The sequence below is a fragment of the Oncorhynchus nerka genome, unplaced genomic scaffold (assembly GCF_034236695.1).
Source record: "Oncorhynchus nerka isolate Pitt River unplaced genomic scaffold, Oner_Uvic_2.0 unplaced_scaffold_4___fragment_2___debris, whole genome shotgun sequence".
In the NCBI taxonomy this organism is placed as follows: Eukaryota; Metazoa; Chordata; class Actinopteri; order Salmoniformes; family Salmonidae; genus Oncorhynchus; species Oncorhynchus nerka.
Genome location: NW_027040459.1, coordinates 323,662 through 347,069, shown reverse-complemented (window position 1 = coordinate 347,069; position 23,408 = coordinate 323,662). Strand labels below are relative to the sequence as shown.

At 43.0% G+C, this 23,408-nt stretch overlaps 1 protein-coding gene across 2 annotated transcripts in view; it reads left to right on the top strand.

The window, feature by feature from the left end:
- The first annotated feature begins 6,322 nt into the window (after nucleotides 1–6,322).
- LOC115114213 (dipeptidyl peptidase 9-like) overlaps nucleotides 6,323–23,408 on the top strand; it is a 30,953-nt gene continuing 13,867 nt past the window's right edge. The window contains exons 1-8 of one of the 2 annotated variants that reach the window (XM_029642281.2): nucleotides 6,323–6,463; nucleotides 8,926–9,016; nucleotides 9,403–9,641; nucleotides 9,799–9,911; nucleotides 16,896–17,069; nucleotides 22,548–22,716; nucleotides 22,848–22,958; nucleotides 23,197–23,325. In XM_029642281.2, coding sequence (XP_029498141.2) covers nucleotides 8,961–9,016; nucleotides 9,403–9,641; nucleotides 9,799–9,911; nucleotides 16,896–17,069; nucleotides 22,548–22,716; nucleotides 22,848–22,958; nucleotides 23,197–23,325 — 991 coding nt within the window. In that variant the 5' untranslated portion in view covers nucleotides 6,323–6,463; nucleotides 8,926–8,960. Of the gene's footprint in view, nucleotides 6,464–8,925; nucleotides 9,017–9,402; nucleotides 9,642–9,798; nucleotides 9,912–16,895; nucleotides 17,070–22,544; nucleotides 22,717–22,847; nucleotides 22,959–23,196; nucleotides 23,326–23,408 lie in introns of both variants that reach the window. The other variant, XM_029642280.2, reaches the window with a different exon arrangement.

The window sequence follows — 23,408 nt, the reverse complement described above, 5'->3', positions numbered from 1 at the left end:
GGATGAGCCTGCAGGAAGGGTACTACATGAGGGAGGAGGATGTCTTCCCTGTAACACACAGCGTTGAGATTGCCTGCAATGACAACAAGCTCAGTCCAATTATGTTGTGACACACTGCCCCAGACCATGACGGATCCTACACCTCCAAAATGATCCTGCTCCAGAGTACAGGCCTCGGTGTAACGCTCATTCCTTCAACGATAAATGCAAATCCGACCATCACCCCTGGTGAAACAAAACCGTGACTCGTCAGTGAAGAACACTTTTTGCCAGTCCTGTCTGGTCCAGCGACGGTGTGTTTATTTCCATAGTCGACGTTGTTGCCGGTGATGTCTGGTGAGGACCTGCCTTATATCAGGCCTACAAGCCCTCAGTCCAGCCTCTCTCAGCCTATTGCGGACAGTCTGAGTACTGATGGAGGGATTGTGCGTTCCTGGTGTAACTCGGGCAGTTGTTGTTGCCATCCTGTACCTGTCCTGCAGGTGTGATGTTCAGATGTACCGATCCTGTGCAGGTGTTGTTATACGTGGTCTGTCACTGCGAGGATGATCAGCAGTCCGTCCTGTCTCCCTGTAGCACTGTCTTAGGCGTCTCACAGTATGGACATTGCAATTTATTGCCCTGGCCACATCTGCAGTCTTCATGCCTCCTTGCAGCATGCCTAAGGCATGTTCACGCAGGTGAGCAGGGACCCTGGGCATCTTTCTTTTGGTGTTTTTCACAGTCAATAGAAAGGCCTCTTTAGTGTCCTAAGTTTTCAGGACTGTGACCTTAATTGCCTACGGTCTGTAAGCTGTTAGTGTCTTAACGACTATTCCACAGGTGCATGTTCATTAATTGTTTATGGTTCATTGAACAAGCATGGGAAACAGTGTTTAAACCCTTTACAAGAGCAGCTCGCTCTTGTAAAGGGTTTTATAGATTGATGAAGTTATTTGGATTTTTATGAATATCTTTGAAAACAGGTTCCTGAAAAAGGGACGTTTCTTTTTTTGCTGACTTTACTCATCTATAATGAGCCTTTGGCTGATCAGTAGACAACGGCTGGTCCCCCTACCAAGATGGGCTAGTCGGGAATTCTGATCAGCCAAAGGCTCATTAGGTCACGCAAACTCACATTCAAAGTCATACCCGGCATCAGCAACAATACCTGCTCTGTCTCTGTCATTAGACAGCCAAGATCATGGATTGTAAAAAAACAGAAAGGGTGCCTATAAATGTAGAAAGAGCACATTCTAAATTTTCACCTCACTCAAAACTTCCTATTTTTTGAGCGGCTAAAATCATGATTTGGTCAAACAGTAAAGTGCATTATTATCCTCGTGGTTTTTTTTTGCCGCCTTTTTCTTCCCAATTGTGATCTTGTCTCATCTCTGCAACTCCCCAACGGGCTCAGGAGAAGGTCAAGTCATGTGTCCTCCGAAACATGACATGCCAAACCGGGCGTTCTTAACTCCCGCCCGCTTAACCCGGAAGCCAGCTGCACCAATGTGTCATTGGAGGAAACACCGTTCAACTGACGACCGAAGTCTACCTACAGGCACCAGGCCCGCCACAAGGAGTCACTAGAGCGCAATGAGCCAAGTAAAGCCCTCCTGACCAAACCCTCCCCTAACCTTGACGACGCTGGGCCAATTGTACACCGCACTATGGGACACCCGGTCACGGCCAGTTGTGACACAGCCTGGGATCGAACCCGGTTCCATAGTGACACCTCAAGCACTGCGATGCAGTGCCACTCAGAAGGCCTATCCTCATGATTTGTGTAATGAAAGTTTCTGCCCAGACCCTGTGGCATCGCTGGGGCCTTCTGCTGTGATGAGCAAGCCACTCTCCTCTCTCCCCCAAGCACTCGAGAGAAAAAGGTGTTCTGATCATATAACATTTCAAAATGCAAATGTAGGAGAAATACAGCTTTGGAAGCTTCATCCACTCGTCCCTGTCGAAGAGAGGAGGGTATCAGCTTTCTGTAGGTATAATTTATATTTCTTGACTCTCAACATTCAGCTCAGTTGCAACTATTTTACAACCAAGATATTTGATAGGCCTTTCAGATATGGAGCAGCACGTCAGCGAAATGCGCACAAGCCATTTCGAGGGCATAGGCCTGTAGGTCTCATGGGTAGTTGCCTACAACTGCAAAGTTTTTTTAGTACATAAAATGTACTGTTGGATGAATACATATAGTACTAGCATTGGGTATTATATTTAGAGTTAGCGATCTACACTGAACACAAGTAGAAACGCAACAGGCAACAATTTCAAATATTTTACAGTTCATATAAGGAAATCAATCAATTGAAATAAATTCATTAGGCCTTAAATAACTATGGAAATCTATGGATTTCACATGACTGGGAGTCAAAGATACCTTAAAAAAAGGTAGGGGTGTGGATCAGAAAACCAGTCAGTATCTGGTGTGAACACCATTTACCTAATGCTGCACGACACATCTCCTTCACGTAGAGTTGATCCGGCTGTTGATTGTGGCCTGTGGAATGTTGTCCCACTCGTATTCAATGGCTGTGCGAAGTTGCTGGATATTGGCAGGAACTAGAACCTGCTGTCGTACACGTCAATCCAGAGAATCCCAAACATGTCCAATGGGTGACATGTCTGCTAAGTATGTAGGCCATGGAAGAACTGGGACAGATCATGTGTACAGATCATTGCAACATGAGGCTGTGTATTATCATGCTGAAACATGAGGTGGTGGCAGCAAATGAAAAGCAAGACAATGGGCCTCAGAATCTCCTCACTGTATCTCTGTGCATTCAAATTGCCGTAGATAAAATGCAATTGTGTTTGTTGTCTGTAGCTTATGCCTTCCCATACCATAACCCTACCATCACCATGAGGCACTTTGTTCACAACGTTGACATCAGCAAACCGCTTGCCTACATGTCTACCATCTGCCCGGTACAGTGGTGGAGCCCAATCAGACACCTAAGATATTGGGAATGAATACTACCATTTAGAGGTAGAAGTTGTGGTCGAGGTTTATCAGGTGAGGACATCGTAAGCTCTATGACAATTGAATCAGATGAGCAGCATGTAACTGGAGGTTGACGTCGAAATAAGCGAGGAAGTGTGTTTTGTCAGATGAGGTACATTTTGGAAGGTTAAAGAAATAGTGGCAGGTACAGTATTTAGAAAAGTTTTCATGGGTAGGCCTTTTTGCACCGCCGAGAAGCAAGGTCGAGAAAAGTTGGATCAGCAACCTCTGCCTTTTAGAAACAGTAGCAGTTGTGATGTATACGTGTGCTTGTTCTCTAAAACAGTCTTATGAGAGGGCAATGTGAACACGCCTTTTCACAATGGCATGCAAGACTGTTTTACGTGAGTTATCGGAGAGGAAATTACTTGGTTGAAAGAAGTTAAGATTTTAAGCTTGAATGATACAGCAGACTGACGAAATGAAGCTACAGCAGGGCCTTCAGAAAGTATTCACACCCCTTGACTTTTTCCACATTTTGTTGTGTTACAGCCTGAATTTAAAATTGATTTAGTTAAATGAGATTGTGTGTCACTGGCCTACACACAATACCCCATAATGTCAAAGTGGAATTATGTTTTTAGACATTTTTACTAATTAATAAAACATGAAAAGCTGAAACGTCTTGAGTCAATAAGTCAATAAGTACTCCTTTGCTATAGCAAGCCTAAGTAAGTAAGTTTGCTTAACAAGTCACATAATAAGTTGCATAGACTCACTCTGTGTGCAATAATAATTTTTAACATGATTTTTGAATGATGTCCTCATCTCTGTATTCCACACATACAATTATCTGTAAGGTCCGTCAATTGAACAGTGAATTTCGAACAAAGATTCAACCACGAAAACCAGGGAGGTTTTCCAATGCCTCACAAAGAAGGGCACCTATTGGTAGATGGGTAAAAAAAAGCAGACATTGAATATCCCTTTGAGCATGGTGAAGTTATTAATTACACTTTTGGATGGTGTTTACACCCAGTCACTACAAATATACAGGTGTCCTTCCTAACTCAGTTGCCAAAGAGGAAGGAAACTGCTCGCGGATTTCACCATGAGGCCAATGGTGACTTTAAATCAGCTACAGAGTTTAATGGCTGTGATAGGCGAAAACTGAGGATGGATCAACAACATTGTATTTACTCCACAATACTAACCTTAAATGACAGAGAGAAAGAAAGAAAGAAGCCCGTAGAGAAGAAAAATACTCAAAAACATGCATCCTGTTTGCAAAAGGCACTAAAGTTAATACTGCAAAAAAATTGACAAAGAAATTACATTTATGTCCTTGAATACAAAGCGTTATGTTTGGGGTAAATCAAACACAACACATCACTGAGTACCACTCTTCATATTTTCAAGCATGGGGGTGGCTGCATCATGTTTTGGGTATTCTTGTCATCGGCAAGCACTAGGGAGTCTTTTAGGACAAAAATAAACGGAATAGAGCTAAGCACAGGAAAAATCAGAGAGGAAAACCTGGTTGTCTGCTTTACAACAGACACTGGTTGACAAATGAACCTTTCAGCAGGACAATAACCTAAAACACAATGCCAAATATACACCTGAGTTGCTTACCAAGATGACATTGAATGTTCCTTGAGTGACCTAGTTACAGTTTTGACTTAAGTTGGCTTAAAAATCTATGGCAAGACTTGACAGAGCTTGAATAATTTTAAAAAGAATAATGTGCAAATATTGTTCAATAAAGGTGTGCAAAGCTCTAAGAGACTTTCCCAGATAGACTCACAGCTGTAATCGATGCCAATGGTGATTCTAACATGTATTGACTCAGGGGTGTGAATACTTACGTTAATTAGATATTTCTGTAATAAATTCTGCAAAAATGTCTTAAAAACATGTTTTCACTTTGTGATTATGGGTTATTGTGTTTAGATGGGTGTGAAAGCAAAATCCATTTAATCCATTTTCAATTCAGGCTGTAATACTACAAAATATGGAATAGATCAAGGAGTATGAGTACACTATATATTCTTAATAATTGAACTATATTTAAATATAAATATGTTATTTATTATATATAGTGGTTGGCACCAATATCGATAACTTGATATGATATCGATACCGTTTGATATCAATATGAGCAAGGCATGTCGTGATATTGGTTTATTCTTCCTGTTAACCTACACTATTCTGTAAAAAAAAGCATACCTGACTGTTCTTGCATGCACAAAGCCCTCTCACAGACCTTCTATAACAGGCTGCTTAGCATAGTTTTTTTTAAACCATCAAAACAAAAACAGGCTGTACTTAATTGCCTGCTGATCAATTGTGGATGGGCTTCCCTTTCTATTAAAATGGTTAAGTAGGTTTATACCACCAGAACACAGCTGGCCCAATGGGCAATCCACAAGCAGTTGTCTGGACTCCACTTAAACAAATGAATGTATCCTAGAGTGTGTTTGACCATTAATTTGAAATGGACACATTGTATTAAATTGCTGACTGTAGTGACTGTGTACCTATAGCCTGGTTGATATTCATTATGTTAAAATTGAAAATAAATTCATTTTTTGTTTTGACTGAAAAGGTTACCTTATTGTGATTGTTTTTTGAGTGTTGATAGTTTAGTATGTATAGAGGCAATTACTTCAGAAACATGAATACCACCGGGTAATTCGAAGGTGCTTTTCTACAGACCGTACTGAGTACTCCCAACCACACTTTTACCTCTGCACATAGAATAGTTCATTTCTTTATAAGCCAATATGTAATTTATAGGCCTACAGTGTATTGCATTGGGACCAATAGAATGGGTGGAGTAGAAAGTGTTGCTGGGCATAAAGACCTCAGTCCCCCATGAAAAAACACCATATACATATTCTACAGATGCTACTAAGATCTCCCCACCCCACTTTACATCAGCACAAATAATAGTTTTTCTGTAGTGTTATATTTGTACCGTATAGTGTCCAGGCACCCAATTTGAATCTGTTTGACCACAGTTAAAGGCCAGCAACACTCCGTATTATTCAGAACCCTATGAAATGACACCATATATACACTCCACAGACCTTACTGAGTATTCCCTACAATCATTTTACTGCTGCCCCCAGAATAGTTTTTGCTCTATAAACCAATATGTATTCCATATACAGTGATTCTCATTGGGGGCATTTAAAACCCACATTTAATGCAAATGTCACTTAAATATGAACAAATCTGAATCATTGTTAATGTTTAGACAATTATGTTTCATATATCATGAATAAATACAATTTATTGACACTTATTTAGGTTATTCTACTTTTACACGGGAACTTTTATATTTGAACATTTTCGAAATTCCGTAACCCGGAAGTACTTCTTTAGTGTGGCTGATGAGACGCTATTCATTTTATTACACATTCTGGGCCATGGACGCAACCTTTAGCACTAGTAATATTTGTTTTTTTAATCACTAGCTAATAAAGCCAAGGATAGTTGGGGAAATAAGTAGTAGCCGGATTGGTAAGTATTCGCTTCTAAACTCGTTTCCGACAGGAGGATGTAGCTAGAGTGACAGGCTTGCTATGGAACCAGCTAACTCATAGCTGGTAAACCCGAGAACTGTCATGAGAGAGCTGTCATGTTACAATGTTTCCTGCCTAGCTAGGAAACGTTGCGGTATTATGTAGCTAGCTAGCTTGCGGTTTTGCTGTAACACGTACGTTCTATTAGATATACAATGTAGCTAATCACGAGATTGTTGTCAACTTGTACTATAGCTAGCAGCAGTAAACAGTTAGTTTTTGTGTGACCTCGGCTCTTGATGAGAACAAAGATAGCTTCTAACTAGGCTATGTCGTGCTGGTCATTAAATTATTTCCCCCTCCCTGTTTTCCTTTCCCCATTTTAGCTGCCAAACCTATCTGATATTTAGAACGGTAGACATTTTAGTTCAAATCTGGAATCTCCTTTAACAAAGGGTTATGAACGGGAGAGGAAATCACAGTGACTCAGATTTGTGTAGTCATCACTCCATTTATATACAAATGAGTATACAAAAGAACACCTGCTCTTTCCATCACAGACAGTGTAGATGAAGGGGAGGAGACAGGTTCAAGAAGGATTTATAAGTCTTGAGACAATTCAGACATGGATTGTGTATGTGTGCCATTCAGAGAATGAATGGGCAAGAAAATATTTAAGTGCCTTTGGACATGGTATGGTAGTAGTTGCCGGGCACACCCGTTTGTGTCAAGAACTGCAACGCTGCTGGGTTTTTCACTCAACAGTTTCCTGTGTATCAAGAATGGTCCGCTGCCCAAAGGACATAAAGACAACTTGACACAACTGCAGGAAGCATTGGAGTCAACATGGGCCAGCATCCCTGTGGAACGCCTTCGACACCTTGTAGAGTCCAGGCCCTGCAGGTGTTCCTAATGTTTGACATACTCAGTGTACATGGTCTATGCTCCATATATGAGGCTCCAAGACAGGCGATGTGTGGATGACAACAGCTTGTCAGCTATCACTTCCTGCTTTCCAAATGCAAAAGTGATACTTCTTTGTACCTCTTCTGTAAGGTGCAGTTTAGGTCTACCCATTCCTAATCCAACTCCACGAGCCTGCCCATATTTTCCTTTCCCCTTGGTTTTCCCTTGCGGATCTAGGACCAATTTGTGCATCTATACCCTAACCTACCTGATGGCTATTTTGAGCAATTGTCATATTGTTTACACACCCATCAGCTCCTTCTGGACCTTCAATGTGAAATTGTACAGGCCAGGCGGGTAGGTTTGTGTAATTGACACCGAGCATTCTATAGCAATTGGTGTTCAGATTCCCTTTACATCCAGTACTTGAATGTTTTCTCTTTTACATCATCTGAAAGGGAATGACAGATGAATAACAAGTACTCTGAAAATCCCATTAACACAACCCACTAGGAAAAGCCGTCAATTCAACATCTATATTTGTCTCAAAATTAGTAGTTCAGTTTGCGAACAATTCGTTCTTTTTGAATCACTCTTTTTACTGACTCAAGAGTCATGATGAGTTTTTCCTGCGTGACTCGTTAATTTTAGCGGTTCGTTTGAGCTGCTGGACGCAATGAATTCTACATCAGGATTAATACGCGCTCCTCCGGTGACCCAAGATACGTGCTCCGACCAAACAACTTTTTGTCATACATGTAGGCCTATGCGCGCAGGCATCATAGAGAAGAAAAATACATGTTAAGAAGTGATAAATGATCGCATGGTGCAAGAATGAATGCAATTAATTGATTATCGAATGCTATGATGGACACAGCTTTGTAGAACCAAAACATACACAGCTGTGTCTGGTCAACAAACTTAACTCGAGAACGAATCGCTGGTGTGCTGCAATTCGTGAACGACGTTGCGCTTATCATCCTCATGGCAGTATAGCCGAGGAGCGCTCATCTTCGTTCTCTTATATCGAGGAGTTGCGCATTGATAACTGGTTGCGCGATTTTCTGGCAACAACATTGAGTCACAATCAGTCGATACTTGTAAAACATTAAAATTCTAGAAAACATACCTGTGTGTTTGTCCCTGTACAAATGCGGGGTGCTGAAAATGCGGGGTGCTGAAATTCATACTTAAAAAAAAATATATATATATTTCTACCCCCTTTTGGCGATGAGCCAAGTAAAGCTTTTTTTTATTTAAAACGTTTTGATTGACTTTGTTTTTACTTTCATTATACCGTATGTTAGCTAAAGTGTCATGTATTCCTGTAACATCCAACTATACCAGCAATGGAATGTGGGACATTCCTTATGCTGCTGCTACCTTCTACCACTCCCGAGATGCCAAACCTTTACTGCATGCCTGATTGTCACGTTGATTATGACACCTGGATTTAGAATGAGGGAGAGCCATTCTATAGGTAGGTGTTGCTCAATGTCCATAAGACATTATATTATAAGATTTCCCCCTGTTTATTTGAATGGTTAACTTTAGGTTGCAGAGTCTGGTCGAGGCTGGTTGGCCGGTGAATGCACAGAGTGAAGAAAGTGAAGCGTGGGAACAAAACAGAAGGTTACTGGAAAAGGTATGGTGTCCTTGTGTGTTCAAATAACCTGTGCGAATAGGAGTGCTAGATCAGTATTTTTCCAAACCCTGGTCCTCCAGTACCCCCCCCAACAGTACACATTCTATTGTTACCCTGGACAAGCACACCAGATTAATCTTGTCAACTAATCATTGAGTCCTCAATGAGTTGAGTGAGGTGTTTGTCAAGGGCCACAACGAAACTGTTGGGGTTACTGGAGGACCAGGGTTGGGAAACGCTGTGCTAGATAACCCATTGTGTCGGCCGAGACATATGTGTGAGTCTCTGTCTGTGTGCGTTTCCATACCAGATGCAAGTGTCATTTGTTTGTGAGCATGTAAATGACCAGTGGGTTGTCTCTGGGTTGTTCCCCCCACCCCTCTCAGTTGTTTAGAATTGAATATGACGGCGGTGGACGGGCTAACAGAGAGCACAGAGGTGGTGGAGATGGAGGACGTCCCGTCTCAGTTCTACGTGGAGAAGCACTCGTGGGATGGCCTGCGTGACATCATCCACAGCAGCAGGAAGTACTCAGGAATGATCGCCAACAAAGCGCCCCATGACTTCCAGTTTGTGCAGAAAAACGATGAGTCAGGCCCCCACTCCCATCGCCTGTACTACCTCGGTGAGCTCAAAACCACCTGCCACTGAAGACTGTCACGCTATTGCTCAATCAGTGGTTCATTGAGTACCACTTATGTTTTTACAATTAACTGCACCGTGTTGCAAGTTGTACCATGGTCACCTAACTCGTTTTCAATTCCAATGTATCTCTCTACCAGGGATGTCTTACGGAAGTAGAGAGAACTCACTGCTCTACTCCGAAATCCCCAAGAAGATCCGGAAAGAAGCCCTCTTGGTGTTGTCGTGGAAACAGATGCTGGATCACTTCCAGGTGAATATCACTTATCTAATTTGTTCCACTGAAACCTAATGACATCCAAACTAGGGCTGAATATTTTCCCAAAATCAACACTTTTTCCTTCCCGAGAAAATTGCAAGCCCTACCGTGCATCCCGGTATTCCCATTCAAAGCGGAAATGTTATAAAGCGTATAATACCACCCCAAAAAATCTGACATGATTATACCACTGTAAATTGGTAAATATACAGAAGAACACAGGTTTCTTGTGGTATTTGCTGCAATTGAATCAACTCAAAGTTCTCTGTCAACACACTAGGCTATTTCGTTGATGTAGCCTAGTTTTAATGTAGGCCTATGAAGCACTGTTTGCCAACTGGTAATGATGAGGTTATTACAGCCTACTGAAAATGACGTTTGTTTTAGCCTACCTACTGATTGTGGCATATCCGATGCTGCGTTAAAGAAACAGACACGCAACAGCAGCAAAAAGCGGAGATTCAGCACCATGGATAGCGCCACGGTTGATCATTTAAAACCGCAAATCTAACTAGTCAAGCCCGTGCCATATAGTCTGTGGCCCGTGCTCTCTTGCATGCGTCTCACTAGGAGGATTTCAAAAAGTCACTTGTTGGTAAGAATAAGCATTTGCTCCATTCCCTGCTTCTGTGTCAATGAGCCTACAAACGCTGCACTGTTCATTAGTCTCGTCATTCACAATTTGACAATTAATATTGTCACCTATCAGATTTCAATTTGGTTTTAGGGTACGTCTATTAAGTGGTCATTTAATTTCGGTATTTACATTTACATTACATTTACATTTAAGTCATTTAGCAGACGCTCTTATCCAGAGCGACTTACAAATTGGTGCGTTCACCTTAAGACATCCAGTGGAACAGCCACTTTACAATAGTGCATCTAAATCTTTTAAGGGGGGTGAGAAGGATTACTTTATCCTATCCTAGGTATTCCTGAAAGAGGTGGGGTTTCAGGTGTCTCCGGAAGGTGGTGATTGACTCCGCTGTCCTGGCGTCGTGAGGGAGTTTGTTCCACCATTGGGGGCCAGAGCAGCGAACAGTTTTGACTGGGCTGCGCGGGGAACTGTACTTCCTCAGTGGTAGGGAGGCGAGCAGGCCAGAGGTGGATGAACGCAGTGCCCTTGTTTGGGTGTAGGGCCTGATCAGAGCCTGGAGGTACTGAGGTGCCGTTCCCCTCACAGCTCCGTAGGCAAGCACCATGGTCTTGTAGCGGATGCGAGCTTCAACTGGAAGCCAGTGGAGAGAGCGGAGGAGCGGGGTGACGTGAGAGAACTTGGGAAGGTTGAACACCAGACGGGCTGCGGCGTTCTGGATGAGTTGTAGGGGTTTAATGGCACAGGCAGGGAGCCCAGCCAACAGCGAGTTGCAGTAATCCAGACGGGAGATGACAAGTGCCTGGATTAGGACCTGCGCTGCTTCCTGTGTGAGGCAGGGTCGTACTCTGCGGATGTTGTAGAGCATGAACCTACAAGAACGGGCCACCGCCTTGATGTTAGTTGAGAACGACAGGGTGTTGTCCAGGATCACGCCAAGGTTCTTAGCGCTCTGGGAGGAGGACACAATGGAGTTGTCAACCGTGATGGCGAGATCATGGAACGGGCAGTCCTTCCCCGGGAGGAAGAGCAGCTCTGTCTTGCCAAGGTTCAGCTTGAGGTGGTGATCCGTCATCCACACTGATATGTCTGCCAGACATGCAGAGATGCGATTCGCCACCTGGTCATCAGAAGGGGGAAAGGAGAAGATTAATTGTGTGTCGTCTGCATAGCAATGATAGGAGAGACCATGTGAGGTTATGACAGAGCCAAGTGACTTGGTGTATAGCGAGAATAGGAGAGGGCCTAGAACAGAGCCCTGGGGACGCCAGTGGTGAGAGCGCGTGGTGAGGAGACAGATTCTCGCCACGCCACCTGGTAGGAGCGACCTGTCAGGTAGGACGCAATCCAAGCGTGGGCCGCGCCGGAGATGCCCAACTCGGAGAGGGTGGAGAGGAGGATCTGATGGTTCACAGTATCGAAGGCAGCCGATAGGTCTAGAAGGATGAGAGCAGAGGAGAGAGAGTTAGCTTTAGCAGTGCGGAGGGCCTCCGTGATACAGAGAAGAGCAGTCTCAGTTGAATGACTAGTCTTGAAACCTGACTGATTTGGATCAAGAAGGTCATTCTGAGAGAGATAGCGGGAGAGCTGGCCAAGGACGGCACGTTCAAGAGTTTTGGAGAGAAAAGAAAGAAGGGATACTGGTCTGTAGTTGTTGACATCGGAGGGATCGAGTGTAGGTTTTTTCAGAAGGGGTGCAACTCTCGCTCTCTTGAAGACAGAAGGGACGTAGCCAGCGGTCAGGGATGAGTTGATGAGCGAGGTGAGGTAAGGGAGAAGGTCTCCGGAAATGGTCTGGAGAAGAGAGGAGGGAATAGGGTCAAGCGGGCAGGTTGTTGGGCGGCCGGCCGTCACAAGACGCGAGATTTCATCTGGAGAGAGAGGGGAGAAAGAGGTCAGAGCACAGGGTAGGGCAGTGTGAGCAGAACCAGCGGTGTCGTTTGACTTAGCAAACGAGGATCGGATGTCGTCGACCTTCTTTTCAAAATGGTTGACGAAGTCATCTGCAGAGAGGGAGGAGGGGGGGGGAGGAGGATTCAGGAGGGAGGAGAAGGTGGCAAAGAGCTTCCTAGGGTTAGAGGCAGATGCTTGGATTTTAGAGTGGTAGAAAGTGGCTTTAGCAGCAGAGACAGAAGAGGAAAATGTAGAGAGGAGGGAGTGAAAGGATGCCAGGTCCGCAGGGAGGCGAGTTTTCCTCCATTTCCGCTCGGCTGCCCGGAGCCCTGTTCTGTGAGCTCGCAATGAGTCGTCGAGCCACGGAGCAGGAGGGGAGGACCGAGCCGGCCTGGAGGATAGGGGACATAGAGAATCAAGGGATGCAGAAAGGAGGGGAGGAGAGGGGTTGAGGAGGCAGAATCAGGAGATAGGTTGGAGAAGGTTTGAGCAGAGGGAAGAGATGATAGGATGGAAGAGGAGAGAGTAGCGGGGGAGAGAGAGCGAAGATTGGGACGGCGCGATACCATCCGAGTAGGGGCAGTGTGGGAAGTGTTGGATGAGAGCAAGAGGGAAAAGGATACAAGGTAGTGGTCGGAGACTTGGAGGGGAGTTGCAGTGAGGTTAGTGGAAGAACAGCATCTAGTAAAGATGAGGTTGAGCGTATTGCCTGCCTTGTGAGTAGAGGGGGAAGGTGAGAGGGTGAGGTCAAAAGAGGAGAGGAGTGGAAAGAAGGAGGCAGAGAGGAATGAGTCAAAGGTAGACGTGGGGAGGTTAAAGTCGCCCAGAACTGTGAGAGGTGAGCCATCCTCAGGAAAGGAGCTTATCAAGGCATCAAGCTCATTGATGAACTCTCCGAGGGAACCTGGAGGGCGATAAATGATAAGGATGTTAAGCTTGAAAGGGCTGGTAACTGTGACAGCATGGAATTCAAAGGAGGCGATAGACAGATGGGTAAGGGGAGAAAGAGAGAATGACCACTTGGGAGAGATGAGGATCCCGGTGCCACCACCCCGCTGACCAGAAGCTCTCGGGGTGTGCGAGAACACGTGGGCAGACGAAGAGAGAGCAGTAGGAGTAGCAGTGTTATCTGTGGTGATCCATGTTTCCGTCAGTGCCAAGAAGTCGAGGGACTGGAGGGAGGCATAGGCTGAGATGAACTCTGCCTTGTTGGCCGCAGATCGGCAGTTCCAGAGGCTACCGGAGACCTGGAACTCCACGTGGGTCGTGCGCGCTGGGACCACCAGATTAGAGTGGCCGCGGCCACGCGGTGTGGAGCGTTTGTATGGTCTGTGCAGAGAGGAGAGAACAGGGATAGACAGACACATAGTTGACAGGCTACAGAAGAGGCTACGCTAATGCAAAGGAGATTGGAATGACAAATGGACTACACGTCTCGAATGTTCAGAAAGTTAAGCTTACGTAGCAGGAATCTTATTGACTAAAATAATTCAAATGATACAGTACTGCTGAAGTAGGCTAGCTGGCAGTGGTATAGTTTGGTTGCAGTGAGTGCCGCAGTTGACATTTTAGAGCCTCTGCTAGTGCCACACAGCTACATTTATCAAATTGTATTTGTCACCTGTGCTGAATAAAACGGGTGTAGGCCTTAACGTGAAATACTTACAAGCCCTTAACCAACAATGCAGTTTAAGAAAAAGAGTTAAGAAAAAAGTTGACTAAATAAACAAAAGAAAAAATAACAACAATAAAATAATGAGGCTACATACAGGGCCAATGTGCGGGGGTATGAGGTAGTTGAAGTATTATGTACATGTAGGTAGGGGTAAAGTGACTATGCATAGATAATAAACAGCGAGTAGCAGTCTTATGGCTTGGGGGTGGAAGGCATCCTACGGTCCCCGGGAGACAGGTGGTCTGCTATTTCGGACCGGAGGAGGTCTGGTCTCCTGTTGGGCGATGGCGCAGGCCGTTAGCTGACAGGCATGAGCAAAGAATTTCTACATCAGCGGGTGTAGTGGGCTTCCGGGGGGGATGTATATTATAAATCACAGCCACCGGAAAGGGGAAAGGTTGTGATCTTGCCTCAAAGTGCCTGTATTCTCCACCCGTTTAGAACGGATCAGCTTGTCTGAAACACCCTTACACAGGAGGCATAAAATGAACAGACGAGAGGCAGTGGTTGTGGTTCCTTTTTTGTTGTCGTATTGTTTACTAAACGGGTCTTCTTTCGCCCAACAAGTTAACTCCAGTACAGGGAACTTCCAATTCTGAAACACCAGTGTAACAAAAGAAACAAACTAAGCCGAGAATCAAAAGGCCGTGGGCAAAAATTGAAAGAAAAACCGCAAACGGCTACTCCTGTCTTAGACTATCGTCTACACATAACAGTTACAAGGAGGAACGCTTCTGTCTACCTAAAGCCTGCCTAGGTTAACAGAGAGACAAGGTGCTCGGTCACAGAACTTTCTCTGGAGGTAGGAAAAACCGACGTCCTCACAGGTCCCCGTCTCTACTCCCAATCCTCCCCTAGCTCCTCTCCTGGCACACCTATATAGAGGAAGACACAAAGCAATTAGTGGGCCCAGCTGTGTAATAATTGGCTTTACACTGAGTACCTATCCTCTGAGAAGGGTGCTGTCGTGTCATCTTCCTCCGGCTGGTCACTCAAGTCTCTCCTATTTATCTATCTTATCTAATAAAAATGTTAATTGAGTTTCCTGTAAACAATGGATATTATATTCCTTCTCTTTTAGCCAGGTAAATACTGATAGTCTTTTTCTTATTATCTGCTAAGCCATTAGTTATAACTGGCTATAATTATTTCACCATTTACCATAATGAGATACAAGTTTCAAATCTATTTATCATAATATATGTTTGTAAACTCACCATTTAAAAAGTACTATGGTGATTGAGTGTCCATATAGCTGTACTATATTTGCATTGCTACTAAGTAAACCCCCAATTGTTCCCCACTATTCCACCCACTAAAAACCCTCCCCAACAAGTTGGGTTGTCATCCCGTGATCGGCAGACCACCCCCGATCCCAGAGCCCCTCGAGAGACCGGGACCCATCCTTTGAAAAGAGCACATAGTGCCACCCTACGAACGGAAGCAAATCAACCGTCAAAAGCATTTCCATCGCCCTCACCTCTTTTTGCGTTATATATAGCTATTAAAAAATATAAAGTACATTCGGAAAGTATTCAGACCCCTTGACTTCTTCCACATTTTGTTTTTGTTACGTTACAGCCTTATTCTAAAATGTATTCAATGGATTTTTCCCTCATCAATCTACAGACAATACGCCATAAAGACAGAGCAACAACTGGCTTTTAGAAATTTTAACAAATTTATTTTAAAAAATAAACCTAGAATATTAAATTTACATAAGTATTCATACCTTTTACTCAGTACTTTGTTGAAGCAACTTTGGCAGCGATTACAGCCTTGAGTCTTCTTGGGTGTGACGCTACCAGCGTGGCACACCTGTATTAGGGGAGTTTATCCCATTTTGCTCTGCAGATCCTCTCAAGCTCTGTCAGGTTGGATGGGGAGTGTCGCTGTACAGCTATTTTCAGGTCTCTCCAGAGATGTTCCATCTGGCTCAAGTCCGGGCTCTGGCTGGGCCACTCAAGGACATTCAGAGACTTGTCCCAAAGCCACTCCTGCGTTGTCTTGGCTGTGTGCTTAGGGTCGTTGAACCTTTGCCCCAGTCTGAGGTCCTGAGCACTGTGAAGCAGGTTTTCATCAAGAATCTCTCAGTACTGTGTGACCTAAAATAGACAGACAGGTGTGTGCTTTTTCAAATCATGACCAATCAATTTAATTTACCACAGGTGGGCTCCATTCAAGTCGTAGCAACATCTCAAGAATGATCAATGGAAACAGGGTGCACCTGAGCTCAGTTTTGATTCTCATAGCAAAGGGTCTGAATACTTAAATAAATAAATATATACATTTGCAAAAATGTCTAAAAACCTGTTTTCAATTCGTCATTATGTGGTATTGTGTGTAGATTGATGAGAAAAAAACATATTTAATACATTTTAGAATATGGCCGGAACGTAACAAAATGTGTAAAAAGTCAAGATGTCTGAATACTTTCTGAATATATATATATATATATATATATATATATATATATATATATATATATAAACATCCTGCTTATCTTAGTTTCCACAATTAGCAAATAATATTAGTCATAATGTAGGCAGTTAATGCAAAGAATTGTTACCTCTAACCAGGATTGTTACCTCTAACCAGGATTGTTACCTCGAACCAGGATTGTTACCTCGAACCAGGATTGTTATCTCTAACCAGGATTGTCATTACAGAAATTACATTTTTGGCAAGCAATTATTATTTTAGCAAACAATTATTGTGATCCATCCTATATTGTCCCTTACATCTTTACTCACTAGCAACAGTTGTGGGATACATACATATACAAATGACTTTCCCCTCTTTCCAACACTTCCAGGCCACACCGCACCAGGGGGCCTATTCCCGGGAGGAGGAGCTGCTTCGGGAGCGTAAGCGTCTGGGAGCGTTTGGGATCACCTCCTACGACTACCACTCCCAGACCGGCCTGTTCCTCTTCCAGGCCAGCAACAGCCTCTTCTATTGTCAGGACGGGGGAAACAACGGCTTCATTGTGAGTTTTACCCCCTTTTTATTATCAATCAAGTGTATTTATAAAGCCCTTTCTACATCAGCGGTTCTTAATTCCTCCGTTTAAATTTAGACCATCCGCTGCTTTCATTTCTTCACATTCACAACAGTAAGTCAGTAAGTTGCCATCATAGCCATCATAGCCATTTTCCTGTATGGCGAATAAAAAGTTGGCAACTCAAAACGTTGTCAGATATGTTCTGGCACTTACAGTTGAAGTCAGACATTTACATACACTTTAGCCAAATAAATACATTTAAACTCAGTTTTTCCACAATTCCCAACATTTAATCCTAGTAAAAATTCCCTGTTTTAGGTCAGTTAGGGTCACCACTTTATTTTAAGAATGCGATATGTCAGAATAATAATAGAGAGAATTATTTATTTCAGCTTTTATTTCTTTCATCACATTCCCAGTGGGTCAGACATTTTCATACACTCAATTAGTATTTGGTAGCATTGCCTTTAAATTGTTTAACTTGGGTCAAATGTTTCAGGTAGCCTTCCACATGCTTCCCACAATAAGTTGGGTGAATTTTGGCCCATTCCACCTGACAGAGCCTGTGTAACTGAGTCAGGTTTGTAGGCCTCCTTGCTCACACACGCCTTTTTAGTTCTGCCCACACATTTTCAATAGGATTGAGGTCATGGCTTTGTGATGGCCATTCCAATAGCTTGACTTTGTTGTCCTTAAGCCATTTTGCCACAACTTTGGAAGTATGCTTGGGGTCAGTGTCCATTTGGAAGACCCATTTGCGACCAAGCTTTAACTTCCTGACTGATGTCTTGAGATGTTGCTTCAATATATCCACATAATTTTGCATCCTCATGATATCTATTTTGTGAAGTACACCAGTCCCTCCTGCAGCAAAACACTCCCACAACATGATGCTACCACCCCCGTGCGTAACGGTTGGGATGGTGTTCTTTGGCTTGCAAGCCTCCCCCTTTTTCCTCCAAACCTAATGATGGTCATTATGGCCAAACAGTTCTATTTTTGTTTCATCAGACCAGAGTACATTTTGGAGCAGTGGCTTCTTTTTTAATTTTTTAAATTTGAATTTTAAAAAATTTTACCCCTTTTTTTCTCCCCAATTTCGTGGTATCCAATTGTTGTAGTAGCTATCTTGTCTCATCGCTACAACTCCCGTACGGGCTCGGGAGAGACGAAGGTTGAAAGTCATGCGTCCTCCGATACACAACCCAACCAGCCGTACTGCTTCTTAACACAGCGCGCATCCAACCCGGAAGCCAGCCGCACCAATGTGTCGGAGGGTACACCGTGCACCTGGCAACCTTGGTTAGCGCGCACTGCGCCCGGCCCGCCACAGGAGTCGCTGGTGCGCGATGAGGCAAGGACATCCCTACCGACCAAGCCCTCCCTAACCCGGACGACGCTAAGCCAATTGTGCGTCGCCCCACGGACCTCCCGGTCGCGGCCAGTTACGACAGAGCCTGGGCGCGAACCCAGGGACTCTGATGGCACAGCTGGCGCTGCAGTACAGCGCCCTTAACCACTGCGCCACCCGGCAGGCCAGCAGTTGCTTCTTCCTTGCTGAGCGGCCTTTCTGGTTTTGTCGATATAGGACTCGTATTACTCTGGATATAGATACTTTTTTACCTGTTTCCTCCAGCATCTGCTGTTGTTCTGCGATTGATTTGCACTTTTCGCACCAAAGTACGTTGATCTCTAGGAGACAGAACACGTCTCCTTCCTGAGCGGTATAATGGCTGTGTGGTCTCATGTTGTTTATGCTTGCGTGCCATTGTTTGTACAGATGAACATGGTACCTTCAGGCGTTTGGAAATTGCTCCCAAAGATGAACCAGACTTGTGGAGGTCTACAATTTTTTCTCTGAGGTCTTGACGGATTTATTTAGATTTTCCCACGATGTCAAGCAGAGGCACTGAGTTTGAAGGTAGGCCTTGAAATACATCCACAGGTACACCTTCAATTCACTCAAATTATGGCAATTAGCCTATCAGAAGCTTTTAAAACCAAGACATCATTTTCTGGAATTTTCCAAGCTCTTTAAAGGCACAGTCAACTTAGTGAATGTAAACTTCTGGAATTGTGATACAGTGAATTATAAACTAAATAATCTGTCTGTAAACAATTGTTGGAAAAATGACTTGTGTCATGCACAAAGTAGATGTCCTAACCGACTTGCCAAAACTATAGTTTGTTAACAAGAAATTTATGGAGTGGTTGAAAAACAAGTTTTAATGACTCTAACCTAAGTGTCTGTTAACTTCTGACTTCAACTGTGTATGCGCTGGCTAGACAAAGAAATCCATTATTATTTATTTTATGTAGGTCCTAAGAAACATACATCTAAAACAATTTAGTACCAAAAGAATAGAATAGTATATTTTGACTTTAATTATATTACTTGTCTGTGCAAATGATTATTTAATTTAGTTAATTCAAGAGACATACATACTTAGCATACATTCCCCTGCCCTGATCAATCAACACACATATTTTATAGTAAGAATTAATTTAATGGAATAAATAACAGAATAAATCATATTTTTCCCACACAACTTGAGTGTCACTAATGTGTGGAACCACTATCATATAAGAAAAGTTTTAAACGATCTGACTTCTGTAGGGTGATTTCAGAAAGTTGTTTCTTTGATCCACTTTGGATGTGATCACATCATTGTGCACTTTCTCTGATTTCAAATGCCCCAATGTTTATTTTGTCTGTAGACAGAGATAGTCTACTAGCGATTTGTTGTTTAAGTTTGGTTAATATGCACACGTTTCTATCATTTATGAACTAATTATAAGGGCCGTTAAATATTTATCTGTCAAAGTCAATCAAAAAACAAATGAAATGGCAGTGTGCATTCCCCCCAGGCTAAATGCCAACGCATTACTGTGACAATCCTGTTTACTGTGACAACAGACAAGAACCGCTCAAGGACAGAACTAAATACATTTAAATAGAGCAAATAAATGCATTAAAATTATAATTTTTATTTTACCTTTTGTTTAACTAGGGAAGTCAGTTAAGAACAAACTCTTATTTTCAATGACAGCCTAGGAACAGTGGGTTAACTGCCTTGTTCAGGGGCAGAATGACAGATTTTTTTTTTTTTACCTTGTCAGCTCGGGGATTCAAACTTGCAACCTTCCGGTTACTAGTCCAACGCTCTTAACCACCTGTCGCCCCAAACTTAATAAGGACAAGTTTAATGTTGGACGACAATATAATGTTAATGATTTAATGTGTGACCAAGATGGTAAGTTGGTGGGACTTTTAAATACATTACAGCAATCCTGACTAGGTCGGTTGATGGAAATAAAAGTGCAGGCGTTGTTGCCGGCAACACCTTTCAGATATAAAGAAAAGGTGGCAAAAAGTTGCCGGCTTGGTCAAGTTGGCAGAAAAACGTCTTGGTATGAAAGGTACTTTGCATAAGTATTCAAATGCCCTTGAGGATTCAAATTGATGTGGGATTTAAATTGATTGAATTGATTTGTCTTTTTTTTTGTAAACAATCTATCACCAAATACTCTGTCAAAGTGGAAGTAAAATTCTAACTTTAAGAAAACACATTTGGGATCGATTACAGCTGTGAGTCTTCTTGGGTCAGTCTAAGAGCTTTGCACACCTGGATTGTGCAATATTTGCCCATTTTATTATTTAAAAACTTCTTCAAGCTCTGTCAAGATGTTGGGGATCATGGGCTCGACATCCATTTTCAAGTCTTGCCATAGATTTTCAAGCAGATTTAAGTCAAGACTGCAGGAACATTCACTGTCTTCTTGGTAAGCAGCTCCAGTGTAGATTTGGCCTTGTGTTGTAGGTTATTGTCCTGCTGAAAGGTGAATTCCTCTCCCAGTATATGGTGTAAAGCAGACTAAAACAGGTTTTCCTCTAGGATTTTGCCTGTGCTTAGCTCCATCTAGTTTATTTTATCCTGAAAAACTCCCCAGTATTTGTCAATGTCAAGCATACCCATACCATGATGCAGCCACCACCATGCTTGAAATTAAGGAGACAGTTACTCAATGATGTTGTGTTGGATTTGCCCCAAACATAAGGCTTTGCATTTAGGCCAAAAAGTGTATTCCTTTGCTGTGTTTTTGTTGCAGTGTTACTTTAGTGGCTTGATGCATGTTTTGGAATATTTTTATTCTGCATATTTGTATTAATATTTTCACTCTCATTTAGGTAATTATTTTGGAGTCACTACAATATTGTTGATCCATCCTCATCTTTCTCCCATCACAGCTATTGAACATGGTAGCTATTTTAAAGTCACCTGTGGCCTCATGGTAACATCCCTGAGCAGTTTCATTCCGGTCCTGTGGCTCAGTTCAGAAGGATGACTGTGTCTTTGATGTTTCTGGGTGGTTTAATACATAACCCACAGCATAATTATTATCTTGACCATGCTTAAGGAGATATTCAATATCTGATTTGTTATTGTTACTCATCTATCAATCACTGTCCTTCTTTATGAAGGAAAGCTCCCTGGTCTTTGTAGTTTAATCTTTGCTTTATATTGAATACTTGACTGTGGGACCTTACAGATAGATAGTTCTATGTATGAGGGACAGAGGAAGGTGTAGTCAACCCCTATTATTATTATTATTATTATTATTATTATGTGATTTATTATGCCATATATTACCCCTGAACTAATTTAGGCTTGCCTAAGCAAAGGGACTGAATACTTAAGCAACAATTATATTTGAGTTTATTCCTTTAAAAAAAAATATCTTCAAAAATAAATCTTCCACTTTGACATTACAGTATTTTGTGTAGATTGTTGGCAAAAAAACCAAACAATTAAATTACATTTTTACCCCACTTTGTAACACAATAAAATGTGTAGAAATCCAAGGGGTCTGATTACTTTTACCAGGCACTGTATGTGTGCTAGTGTATCTTTTTTATAGTGCTTTCTAGAGCGTTACACTCACTTCTTCCCTTAGTTCTCTCAGGTTGTGGTTAGTTTATAGATTCTAGAGAATAGGTTGGCTATATGGGCTCGATTTGACACCATATCTACCGTTATGTTGTTTTCTATACATGGCCTGCCTCGGTGTTCACACTTGTCAACATATCTGTCTAAGACTGAATCTATCATTGCAAGCAGTCTTTGATTATTTCCTGTTGTGGTTCAATTATGACCATCCTGGGATTGATATCTGCGTAATATAAGTGGAATTTAAAAATCTAGTAGTTGAGATGAGCATTAGCACAGCACCCAACGCCTCTGCAATGAATGACTGTTGCTGTATATATGGTTGTCTTCAGGGTTGTATGTATTCAGTAGTGCACATTGTAGAACAAAAAAAAAAGTTTTTCAATGGAAAATGAAAACAAGCCGTTGTATTGGACAAGTCTAGGTCTTCCCTGTTTCAGTCTGTTTTGTGCCGTTTGGTGCCTAATGAATACGACCCTGTACACTGACAGTGTGTTTCCTGGTTTAAAAGCAGTCTGCCCCAATGAAGCCGGTGGAGATTAAGACACAGTGCTCAGGGACCCGCATGGACCCCAAGATCTCCCCAGGAGAGCCCAACTTCATTGCATTTATCAACAACAACGACCTGTGGCTGGCTAACATCAAGTCTGGGGAGGAGAGGAGACTCACCTTCTGTCACAAAGGTCAGGGGGGTCAGCAACTTTTGGACGTTTGTTGTACTGTAGTCATATGGCATTGTAAACGTTCTTCTATGCCATGCTGCTGACGCTGCATAGATTTAATCAAATTAATGAATCCCCTCTCCATGGTTCAGGTCTGGATAACGTGAAGGAGGACCCCAAGTCTGCGGGCGTGGCCACGTTTGTGATCCAGGAGGAGTTTGACCGCTTCACTGGCTACTGGTGGAGTCCATCTGCTGTAGAGGGTGAGTAGGGTCACCATCTACCACTCCTTCCATACGAGTAGAGCACCACTCACTTTCATGCGAGAGAAATTGGGCTCTTCTGTAATCAAGTAGTCTTGTCTGTCAGTCAATCAGTGATGCTTTGATGAACATTGTACAGGCTTCAACCTGCCCCAGACACTGTCGTCATGAAGATGTCTGTCATATAAACTCCAGCTGTATCTGTATGCATTTTCAGCCTGCTTTTCCCTTCTGTTAGACTCAGATGGGGGGAAAACCCTGCATCTGCTGTATGAAGAGGTGGATGAGACGGAGGTAGAGATCATTCATGTTCCCTCTCCAGCCCTGGAGGAGCGGAAGGCCGATGCTTATAGATACCCCCGCACAGGTGAGTCCCCCCCTCCCCCTTTGGTGCAGGTTGAGCCCCCCCTGGTGCAGGTTGAGCCCTTCCCCCCTGGTGCAGGTTGAGCC